Source organism: Aotus nancymaae, unplaced genomic scaffold, assembly GCF_030222135.1.
Source record: "Aotus nancymaae isolate 86718 unplaced genomic scaffold, 86718_ANA_hifiasm-v0.15.2.pri h1tg000072l, whole genome shotgun sequence".
In the NCBI taxonomy this organism is placed as follows: Eukaryota; Metazoa; Chordata; class Mammalia; order Primates; family Aotidae; genus Aotus; species Aotus nancymaae.
The window spans coordinates 9,335,505-9,348,102 of record NW_026988487.1 but is presented as its reverse complement, the minus strand read 5'-3'; the positions used below and the strand labels follow the sequence as shown (position 1 = coordinate 9,348,102).

General features: G+C 39.7%; 1 protein-coding gene across 2 annotated transcripts in view; it reads right to left on the bottom strand.

Moving 5' to 3' along the window:
- Positions 1-12,598, bottom strand: part of ANKFN1 (ankyrin repeat and fibronectin type III domain containing 1) — a 329,398-nt gene that overhangs the window by 32,167 nt on the left and 284,633 nt on the right. Inside the window, exons 14-16 of one of the 2 annotated variants that reach the window (XM_064367439.1) lie at positions 6,779-6,945; positions 3,322-3,472; positions 1,648-1,816 (exon numbers count right to left, since the gene is read on the bottom strand). In XM_064367439.1, the coding sequence (XP_064223509.1) occupies positions 1,648-1,816; positions 3,322-3,472; positions 6,779-6,945 (487 nt within the window). Of the gene's footprint in view, positions 1-1,523; positions 1,817-3,321; positions 3,473-6,778; positions 6,946-12,598 lie in introns of those variants that run through there. The other variant, XM_012460469.2, reaches the window with a different exon arrangement.

Here is a 12,598-nt window from a genome sequence, read left to right as displayed (position 1 = left end):
CTCTTCCTGATTCTTCCTGAATCCTTCTGTCCTCATGTTTTTGCTCATTCTACTCCCTTAACAAGAAAGCTTTTCTTTTTGTTTATGTTTATTAACATCCTATTCGTTCTTCAACATCCATATCAGATATCCTCTCCTCCATGAAGGCTTTCTCATATCTTCTTTGAGAAAATATGCTTTATTTTTTTCAATATCAACAGTTCCAATTTCTGGCACAGTCTGCCTTGTTTTATAATAATTTGTATTCTTATTTTACTCCAGCCACCATACCGAAAGCCCCTTGAGGGCAGAACCTTTGTCTTACCTCTAAATCTCCACAGTGGGCACCCAATAGACACTTACTGAGTTGAATGGAAAGAGCCTGCCCCAAGCAGTGTTGTTACATTATAGACTAATAATGCCTTTTGGCTGAGGAACTCATTAAATGGTCACATTCACATCCAGGCCTCTTGGGAGTGGTATGGCCAATGTGATTAATTGTGTGACACAGAAAAGGTGTAGAAAGGTTAAGCAATTGCCAGTATCACACAATAGGAAACCCAGGCCTCTCACATCCCAGTCTACAAGTCTGATTTGAGCTTCTCATAAGAACACTCCCTCCTCTAGAAAGTAACAATTGCTGTTCATCAGCTTTTGGGCACCTGAAGTGCTTGGAGCAAGGGAAACTGAGAGGCTTAAGCAAATCATCCTTAAGGGATAAATTCAGATGCAGATGCCCAGGGCTCAAATGAGACATCAGGCAGTAGCCTTGTCTGCTTCTAAATCTGGTGGCTGGGGAGCCATCCAAAGAGGGTCTGCCTCCATTCCACCCACCCACTCACTCACCCTCCTGCAAATTGTACAATTCTTTTGAGCTAACGGAACTCTTGCTAATTGCCTCTTACTGGCCTGTTACAAGATGAAGCATGGGAAGGGGACAAAGCCTCCCTATTCACAATCTCAGTGGGCAGCGGGGGTCTCTGCAAAAGTAGAGAAACTGGAGCCCAGGCTATTCATTTTTGAAAGTCAGGACAAGATCGTCCACCATTCAGAATCCCACATTATAATCACAATATTGCGTCCTGGGAGACCCTGTCTATTTCTCAAATGGTCTGTCAGAAATTTAGAGTCCATTTAATAAGTCAGTGCTACTTAAAATTATAGGCTTTTTTTCCCTCCAAAGTGATATGCATTCTACATTTTAATTTCATTATTATTTTTTTCTCTGATTGGAGATATGGGGAGGGGAGAGAGAAAGGGAGGGAAGGAGAGAGAGAGAGAGGGAAAGGGGGAGAGAGAGAGAGAGAGAGAGAGAGAGAGAGAGAGAGAGAGAGAGAGGCAGTGCTTTTCATGAAAACATCGGTTTTTATATTTATGTTTTAAGAAAGCAGAAGGGAGGCAAGAAGTCCAGCCTGATAACTGAACTTTCTGTTTAGAATTCCTTCTTCTCCATTGGGCCTTTGCTAGGTTTCAATAATTATTGCTCAGGCACATAGTCTTGGAGCTTTGCTTTTTCTCAGACTTGTACACAGTTCTAGGAAGGGTTGTTGCCAAAGCCATCATGTGATTTATTGACCCTCCACTGGGACAAGGGGGAACAGATATAACTTTGTGATTTTATTATAAGGAGGCTGGGTTAATATTTCTAGGTGAAACAAGCTACTATACCAAGTTCAAACATCTGAAGAGGGAGGTTAAGAAACCCTGAGTGTGGGGTGTAAGGATTATTCTGTCCTGGGGCTGTACAGACGTCGTCTGAGGCAGGGAGCAGGAGAAGAAAGGACACATTGTGACCCATTTCCAACACCTCCTGTGTGTAGAGGCGGAAGTTCCTTGCCTGCAGAGGGACACGCGCGGAGGAAAAATAGGAGAGTTACAACATGGCACTTACATAAACAACACCAAACTGGCATAAAACATCTAACAAAATTACACGACTTCAAGCTTGGAATTTTTATACAACATAAATATTAGGGTTCAGCCCATTTAATAATGCTATATAAAATCAAGATTTAAGGCAGTAATGTTCCACATAAACTCTGAAAACAACATTTATGCTTCTTATAAAAGCAGAAAATGATTGCATTCTGTGGGCTTTTCAAAATGATGACTATAATTACATGAAGCAACAAAAATGGATTGAATTAAAAATCCACTAGTTTCAATTTAAGTTGGTTAAGGGGGAAAAACGTAGTTTCTGGCCAAGGGCTGAGAAAATTTTACAAGTATCCAAAAAAAAAAAAAAAAAAAAAGTTGTATGCACCGTTAGGCAGTTAGGCAGCCTTCTCCTGACATGTATATGTAGCCCAAGAGTCACCAATGAAATATGAGCTGCTTCAAACCTGCTAAGTCCAAGAAACTCTTTAATAGGATCGACTGTCACAAGTGGAGCTCTTATTTTTTTCCCCAGCGAACACATGGCCACCCTTAGAATAATTCAGTTGCTTCCCTACTGTCTTTATGGCATCTTGTACAATTTAGTATTCAATAGTGTTGGTTGTTTTAGACTTAAAACAGCACCCCAGTGGAAGGACATTCTTAGAACCCTAATTTATTCCTCCATGGGTTAGAGGACAATTCATGGTTCTCTCTCGTATTTAAAGAGAGCCAGTCACTCCTGTAATGGTCTCCCAGTTTACAGGCTAAACTTGGTTCATTGTGTGTGTGTGTTTGTGTGTGTGTGGTTTGGGGAGCGGGGCAGGACTGATGAACACAGCCCCTCCCCAAAGAAATTCAGTAATGCTAACCTATCAGGCAGAGCCTGAGAAACTTTTATTATTCTCCTTTATGCCAATAGTTTTTCTTGAAGTTGCTTATTAGTAGAGATTAGATTTGCACATTTTGGTTTATATAAGACAATAACTTTGACGGAAAGTTCTCTGGGAAAAAATAGCATGGCATATCCTCGAGACATTGCTATAGATTATACTACCATTAGCCTTCTATTCTTAGAGAAATCATTTGTACATCTGCGTACACCTTTATTTATTTATATATTCTCCTTACTTTATGCTATATTGAAGCTGAGCCTGGTGTCTTTCAAAATAGACTAGCTATTGATTTTTTTTTTTTTTTGCTTGACCAGACCATAGTACAGTGGGGTCCAGAAAACTTCGAAGAGGTCCAACACAGAGGAGCTGGAGAAAAGGAGCAGAAGTGCAGCCTGTGTCTACCTGTGGGCATCAAATTCAACATGTGCATGTATATGCAAAGTGGTATTTAAGTCGAGGAAAATTCACACACACACACACACACACACACACACACACACACCACGTTTAATGTTACAATGCAGTTTCCATGAGCCATAAAAAAGAAGATAAAAATGGTAAAGTCTAGTACCTGGTGTAGAGGTATATTGATCTGCTGAAGGAGAGCTTTCACTGCCATCTGGAGCTCGTAGAAGAACAATTGCATGGGGCAGTCAGAAGTATGATCCACACTTTCCATAGATTCAGAGCCAGAAAGCTTTTGGATCCATTCCCATTCCTCTCTGTATGTTGAGTCAAGTTAAAATTAGAAATATAACAAAAGTTCAGAACACAGCTCAGAACTTTCTTAATGTATGTGTCCAGAACCTGGACAACCAATACTTGGTGGTTAAAACTCAGTGTAATTCATGAAATCTGAACTTTTTGCCACCCAAATGGAGCTTAAAATGATCTCTTTCTAATTTAAGCTTAGTTCACCTATCAAACCACATATACCTCAGAACAGCAGGTCTAATTTGTATGAATTGGTTTTTGAGATTGGGGTTCTCAAATATTTTGTAATAATTTCCTGACTGTCCTCATTTTTCTTTCTCTGTAGATCCCCTGTAAATTCTAAGATCCTACATTTTACCACAGGGGCATCTGCTAGCTAATTCTGCAGTTGAGTAACCACAGGACTCTGGTCCAACTCAGGCAACAAACCACTTGGCACATTTCAACCCTGGACTGTTGTAATCGTGGGGACTATTTTGGTTTTTCTCCCCTTCCAAAAGCTTGAGGAGAATCACAAACAGGAACACCAGACAATTCCCATAAAAGAACCAGGGGACACATATCACGACTTCCATCCTCCTTACAAACCAGTCATCTGTGTCTTTATTCTGCATGCTCTATAATCCTTCCTGATGAACTTTTCCAAATGTCACACAGAAGGGAAGGGAAAAGAATGGAGGTGGGAAGAAAGGACATCTGGTTTGCCCCCAAAGGCTGCTCTTCAAAAGGAGCTTGAAAAGATCAAGGTAAATGCCTCTTAGGTAACATTGTTTCCACAGGTATTTTAGCACAAGTCTCTAAACACATTCATTTGGCCCAGTTTCTCCTTGGAGCTCTGCAGGGAGCAGCAGTAGGCTCTCAGGAGCAGGCTAGAGAGGAAAGGAAAGCCCTCCTCTCAGGGGATGGAAAGAGAGGAGGTGCTGACATATGTTCCCACCCTGGTGAAAACTCTCCGACACTTTTCCCAAAGGGCTCCACCAGCCTGGGCTCCAATCTGTGGGTCAGAAAACAAAATTGATTGTGGCATGAGCTTTTCATCAGAAACTACTTTCTTTTAACTAACTACCTCTTAGAAAAGTTTCTCTTTTCAAGATATCTGTTTCATTTCAAGTCTCACACTGTACAAGACTATGGAAAATTTACCCTTTGTCCTGGTAAGAAAAAAAACCCTCAAAATTAAATCTGACTTCAATCTGGGCATACTGTTGGCTTCACAAATAATTGAAACCTTTAAGAACCTGCTTGGGAACTATTTCTTTTTTCCCATCACTGATATGGAACAAAATGAGAGGTCTGCAACTAGCATATGCCCGCATAAAACCTAAAGCACAACATGGCTAAAGTAGGGTTTGTAATCGAGCTAGAAAATAAATTACCACTAGGAATACCATGAAACACCTTCCACTAATCAGTTTTGGCTAGAAGGATGGAGATGAGCTGGCAGAGAAAAGGCTACTGCAATCTTTTGTACAAATGAAAACTGCATCCTTGGCAAGGGAAAATTAGTTGGTATAACCACTAGGAGATAGAGTTCAAGCCTTTAAGAGACAAATCTAGAAAATAGATAAATGTAGTCATCACTAAGTCAAACCCACAAATGAACTATGTAACCTTTGGGAAGGACTGAGGCGATAACTGAAATGTTGATTGTGGCAATGACCACCAGATGGCAGACTTAAAATCCAGGTGTAGTTGACAAGTGAAAGGAGAGAATATGGTAGTCGGTGAGTTCCTCAAAGAGACCGTTATCATCTTCCTCCTCCTCCTCCTCATCATTTCCTCCATTGTCATCAAGTAATACTTAAGAAACCTCGTGAGACACTAGAGTTGATAAAGTCTTGCCACTTTAGGGATCACATTTTAAACGACCAAATTAGAGTCTCCTTTGGCTAAGCAAATCCATGAGTGTAACTAGAATCTAGTTTATACTCTTTGGGAGTATCTAATTTATACTCTTTGAAGTCCGAAGAATTCTGGATAATTTCTTTTTTTTTCTTGTCTATTCCTTCCTTTCCTTTTTTTCTTTTCTTTATTTCTTTTTCTATGTTGAGCACAATTCAGTTCATTTTAGCAGACTTTCAGAGGCCTGCTATGAGGGTTAGTTGTAAAGTTGAGCCAGATTACCAAGATTGGGCAACTTTCCCAAAGCTAACAGGGTAATTCACCAAATGCCAAACTGTAGAGCAAGTTTCCAGAAGCTCGGGCCTTGTTACTTCTTTTCTTCCATAGAGAATTATAAGGGTTGTAGAAAACATGCAAGGACTTTAGCCCAGAGGGTTAGAGTTAGGGAGAATGAGGGTGAGGAGATTTTTTTAAGATCGGGGGAATCATTGGCTCTATAAAACCCATTCCTATAGGTGATATTTAAAAACAGAAAACAAAAAGAACGTGACTGTTTTAGATTATAAAGAAAGGATATTGGAAATAGCAGTGTTGAAAGAAAAGGTCAGCTGTTCATTAACCAATTGAACGTCAGTGGTTGTGCCACGAGTAATGCAGAGAGGAAAGTGAAAGGACAGTGTCCTCTTTAATGGGCTTACTCCTTCCATTAACTATCAGGCAAACCCTCCTTATTCTAGTGTTATGACACAAGAACAGAAAGCCAAACACCATTGTTCTCATTCATAGGTGAGTGTTGAACAATGAGAATGTGTGGACTCAGGAAGAGGAGCATCACACACTGGGGGCAGTTGTAGGGGGTAGGGAGAGACAGCAGGGGGTGGGGAGGGAGGGGAGGGTGGGGAGGAATAACATGGGGAGAAATGCCAGATATAGTATGCACCTAAAGTAAAATAAATAAAATAAAATAAACAACAACAACAACAAAAAACAACTAAACTCTGGCCGGGCGCAGTGGCTCACACCTGTAATCCCAGCACTTTGGGAGGCTGAGGCAGGTGGATCATCTGAGGTCAGGAGTTCGAGACCAGCCTGACCAACATGGTGAAACCCCGTCTCTACTAAAAATACAAAATTAGCAGGGCGTGGTGATGCACACCTATAATCCCAGCTACTTGGGAGGCTGAGGCAGGAGAATCATTCGTATCTGGGAGGTGGAGGTTGTAGTGAGCTGAGATTGCACCGTTGTACTCCAGCCTGGGCAACAAGAGTGAAACTCCATCTCAAACAAAACAAAACCCAAAACAAACCAACAAAAACTCTAAGCTCTGCCCTGCTCCAGTGTGGCACCTGAGGACACCTCACCATAGAAACTGCACTGGGAAGTAACACCTCAGTTTCCTTCTGGCATATCAACTTGGTCACTTGAGCCACTGTTTCATTACAAGGAAAATCTTTAACTCCTGATCACTTACCTAGAAATGTTATTGTTTTCACGGATCTTCACGTGGCAGAGAATGTTGGGCAACTTTTGGGTAACAAGAACTTTGATTTGATCCACAGAGCTACACAGCTTTAGGTAACCCAGATATAATCCGGGAGAGAGACGTTGATGACTCCTTTTGTGATAGGAGAGAATATCCTGTAGGGTGAAAAAAAAAAAAGAAAACTAGAACCATCGTTCTCAGCAAACTGACACAAGAACAGAAAAACAAACGCGGGATGTTATCACTCATAGGTGAGTGTTGAACAATTAGAACACGTGGACACAGGGAGAGAGCATCACACACTGTGGTCAGTAGAGGGGGCGCTAGGGGAGGGTCAGTGGGGGTGGGGAGGGTGGGGAGGGATAATGAGGGGAGAAATACCAGATACAGGTGATGGGGGGATGAAAGCAGCAAACCACCTTGCCATGTATGTACCTATGCAACAGTCCTGCATGATCTGCACATGCACCCCAGAACCTAAAGTACAATTAAAAAAAAAAAAAGGAAAACATCTTGAAGGGCATCTCAAAACCTTTTCCTTTCTAAGGCAGGCCCATCATGAATGAAAGGAGCTGTCACTAAATAATTAGGTGAGAAACCTCATGTATACCATGAATGCTGGGGAAATAGTGGCACAGCTACTCTTACCTTCAGGGGAATTCTCCTCCTGGCCAGGTAATCAGTTTTTAATATATTCTACAGGCTTATTTGCCTAAGATTTCTGTGCCAGTGTAGCTCTATGGGTTGACTGGGAATAGGTGGTGGTGGAGGCAGCTAATAAAGAAAAATTGAGTTGATAGTTTCTGCCCTTACAGATTTTAGTATTTAGCTGGGAGAAAACAGATATTTGCAAGTGTAAAAGCTGACAGAACAGTTAAGAAAGCTTTGTAATTTCTGGATTGTTAAAGTGGAGAAGTCTATTTTTAAGTAAAACGATTGAAAATAGAATCCAAATTTTTATGGTAAGTAGGTTCCTTATCTTGAAAATTAAAAAGTACTGCCAAGAGGTTTATTTAATTTATGTTAACATTTAAGTTGTAGCTATAATTATGCACTAATTCAGAGAATGAAGAAAGAATGAATCAAGCATTGATTCTTTTTTGGCTTAATTTTTAAGGCTAAATTGTATGATAGCTGAAATGATACTACGTCTATTTGACTTTTGCAATGTAATCATGAAGAAGATAATGTTTATAAAAGTATTTAAAGTTTTCATATTTTTTTCCTGGCATATTTTAAAAAATGTTGATATTCAAGTCTTACTTTTATGAAATCCTTGCTCGTGTTATGTTTTTCAATACTTAACTGGTCTACCACTTCTAGATTCTCAGTTGTCAGTGGCTTTGCATGCTATTTGATTAGGTCTCTACATCATCAGTTTCACTGAATTCTGTATCATTTACAAGATTTTAAATTTTGCCCTGTAATGGATTTTCACTGAATTTGCATTATATTGTCACATCATAATATTCCAAAAGCAGCAGAGACTGACAAAGTTGTTGATTCAATAGTGTCAACCAAGTTAAATTACAGGGATGTTTGAATGGAGTTTTGTTTTTTAATGTGGTCAGTTCTCCAGTGAACTATTTGGGTCATGACTTTTGATTCTCTATACAACTGCAGGGACTCAGATAATGAATAATTAGAAAATACAGACACCATGCCCCTGTTAGCATGGGCAGTGGGGGTTGTGACACAATGTTAGGAGTGATGAGTCAGGTAACTATTAATAAATAGGGTTTGGATTTGTGTTCCCACCCCAATCTCATGTTGAACTGGAAGAGGGGTCGGGTGGGAGGTAATTGGATCATGGGGGTGGATTCCCCCCTTGTTGTTCTCATGATAGTGAGTTCTCACAAGATCTGATGGTTTAAAAGTGTGTGGCACTCCATGCCTTGCTCTCTTTCTCCTACTCTGCCATGGTGAGACATGCATGCTTCCCCTTCACCTTCTACCATGACTGTAAGTTTCCTGAGGCCTTTCAGGCATGCTTCCTGTAGAGCTGTGAGTCAATTAAACCTCTTCGTAAATTATCCAGTCTCAGGTAGTTCTTTATAGCAGTGTGAAAACGGACTAATAAACTTTTGTAAGAGAAAGTTTCCCATAGGTTACAGCATTTCCTGGTTTTCAAAAAACAAGGGTTAAATAACTAAGAGAGCAAAGTTCAAATGCCTTACCACCAAAAATGATAAGTAAGTGAGGTGACGGATGTGTTAATTAGCTTGATTCAGTCATTCTACATTGTATACATATATCAGAACATGACTTTGCAGCCCACAAATATATACAAATATACTTTATCAATTAAAAATAATAATAAAAAAATTTTTTTTTTAAAAGGGTACGATAAAGGGAATCAACTCTACCTTTAAATGCAGGGAAGGTGAGAAAACAAACATTTAAATGTCTATAGAATGCTATACGGAATGAAAAAATATGGGGCCTCTGTTGACCATCATACTCTGAAGGAGTGATCTTTCCTCTGTAGAATTAACCACCTGCAACATCTAACAGATGTTATTGTATATTGTCTTCTCTGTCTCATCCTTTATCAAACACATATTAAGTCCCTATAATGTGTCAGGCACCATGTGAGACATTGGGGTTTCAGGTGAATATGATGTCATCCCTACTTTTGAGGAGGTCAAAAAGGACAAGTAAACAGATGATCACAATATACTGAAATCAGTTTTATAATAAAGGCAATGTAGGAATACAGCAGAAGGAGGACTTATGTTTTTCTTCTTTCTTTTTTTTTTTTTGGACTCAACACCAGACTTTATTATTATTGTTATTTTAAAAATTTATTTTATTTTATTTTATTTTTATTATACTTTAAGTTCTGGGGCACATGTGCAGATCATGCAGGTTTGTTACATATTTGAGATGGAGTTTCGCTCTGTTGCCCAGGCTGGAGTGCAATGGTGCGATCTTGGCTCACTGCAACCTCTGCCTCCCAGGTTCAAGCAATTCTCCTGCCCCAGCCTCCTGAGTAGCTGGGATTACAGGCACTCACCACCATACCCAGCAAATATTTTTGTGTTTTTGGTAGAGAACAGGTTTCACTATGTTGGCCAGGCTGGTCTTGAACTCCTGATCTCAGGTGATCTGCCCGCCTTGGCCTCCCAAAGTGCTGGGATTACAGGCGTGAGCCACTGCACCCAGCCAAAACTACAACTTTCTTCTTTCCTGATCTTTTCTTGAATTAGACTTTGAAACTAATGGTAAGGTTATGTTTTTATTGTTTTGTGTCCTTAGTGCCCAGTACTTTTCTATATAAAATAGGCACACAACATGTGGAAAATTAGGCCAGATGCCTTAAACAGAACATAAGGGAATAGCAGAAGAGGGACAGAATAAGAATGGTCATAATTGGGAGAAACATATAATGAGCGTGTACAGAAAAGCAAAATCTAAACAATTTTTCAAAAGATCACTTGGCCCAAAATAGTAGACTAGAAAAAAATTTGATCTCATGATAAAGAAGGAATTCTTATTAATACTGAGATGGATAAGGCTGAACTTTTTAATGTCTTCTATCCTGTCTCTTCAGCATAGATCACAAGTAAGTAGTTGACTAGAATAAGTTCAGTCAAGGTGGAATTGGAGAAATGAACATTAATCAAAGGGAGAGAAAAGGTTAATGAGGGAAGGAAAAATGGAAGTATTCAAATCCACTGAATTGGATGATATGCACCCTAGGGATAGTTGCTAAACAAGCAGATGTGGCTACAGACTCACAGGTCATTATTTTTGAGAAGTCATGGAGAACTGGAGAAGTCCCTAAAGACCAGAAAAGGACAAATACGGCTGTCTTGGAAACAGGGAGAAACACAGAATGACCCTAGTAATTAAAGACTGCCAACTTATTGATCTTTAGGAAAAATGAGAAAGAACTGTCAAACAATCAATTTGCAGTCATCCAGGAAATCTTGAGACACTAAAGAGGAGTCAACGTGGTTCCGTGAAGAGCAAATCATACAGATGACCTTAATTTCTTATAACAAAAGAACAGGATTCCAAGAACAGGGAGAAGTTTCCAGTGTAATCTGCTCACTAGATAACCTGGAAAAAAAAAAAAAGAATCTGGACCATGTTGCTTTTAACAAGCTGAATATCTGGGTGGGAGATTTGTAGATAATGGAGATGGGGAATAAATAGTAGACATATTGAGTGATGGCCCAGTAGGGATTGGTCCTGAGGACCAGTTTTTTCAGCTTATTTATTGACATTCTGGACAAAGAAATCAAGAATGTGTGCATCAAATTTGTGGGTCCCAAATTTGATATGGTTTTGCTTTTCTGGAAAATAGTAATAAAGTTCTAAATGACTCTATGCATTGGAAAAATAAACCTATGATAATTAGGGTTGAAAATAAGAAAAAGTGCTTGTAAAGACCCACACCCAAGGGTAGAAATATAAGAAGGTATGAGCATCAGAGAAAAACACATGGGGGTCAGAACCGACCATAACAGAATGTGAGTTAGGAGTACACTGTGGTTATGTAAAAAACACCATTCTGGGATTCAGTAACTTCACTCTTTCATTCAATTTTTTAAAAGACTATTATTGAGTATCCACTTGTATTTTCCTGCCTTTATGTAGTCATTTTACCTTCTTTAAAATGTTTTGGAGCCTGAGAAATGCATGGAAATGGAAAGAAGCTGTTTCATCCACATAATCTAAGATACACTAGAAAGGCCTTCTGTTTTTGTTGTTGTTGTTTTGAGATGGAGTCTCACTCTGTTGCCCAGGTTGGAGTGCAGTGGCTCAATCCTCCATCTCCTAGGTTCAAGCGATTCTCCTGCCTCAGCTTTCCAAGTAGTTGGGATTACAGGTGTGTGCCACCATGCCTGGCTAATTTAGATATTTTTAGTAGAGATGGGGTTTTACCATGTTTCCCAGGCTGGTCTCGAACTCCTGACCTCAGGTGATCTGCCTGCCTCAGCTTCCCAAAATGCTGAGATTACAGGATTTGGGGATGCAACCCCAAAATCGGATGAGCCACCGCACCCAGCCTAAAAAGGCCTTCTAACACCAAACTGAATGCCCATGGTTCTACATATTACCTGGTTTGACCTCTAATCTGCTTTTCTAATCTTCACTTCCATGATAGCCCTTTTGTATTCCTTATCTCTGGTCAAAAGGGATTGTTTTTACTTTCTCCATACATGCCCTAATCTCTTTGTTCTGATAGTTTATTTCACAAACTGACTCCTTCTATTAACTTTTACTGAGCGCTTAATATGTATCAGTCATTATGGTAGGATATTGATGACACCGAGATGAATATAACATGATCCTTCCCTTCATGGAACTCACATTTCAGTGTGTGAGAAAATCACGTAGGCAAGTTTTTCTCACCCAGCGTCATAGAGGCCATAAGAAGACTGTGTAAGGCCCATTGTGGACCTAAGGGAGGGTGAAATACACTCTTCCAGTTTCTGCCTCATTTATTTATCATGCTCTCAATTTAATTTAATTCCATCTATTTAATTCCTTCCTTCTTATCTCTTTCCTTTCATTCTTTCTCTCTCTTTCTCTTTTTTTTCCCCACCTGGTGAACTTAACTACCCTCATGGCTCAGCCAAATGCCACATCTTCTGCAATGCCTTCCCTGATATTTTCAGGCAGAATTAATAGCTGCTTTGTCTGTGTTCCCCATAGTACACTGTTTGTATGGCTATCAGGCTCTAGTTTAATTCTGCCTTGTATTACCTTGATTTGTTTACAAGTCTGTCTGTCTTCCTTTGACTGAACTCCTTGAGAGTAGGGACCTTGACTTATTCATTTGTTTTTTTTCTATAG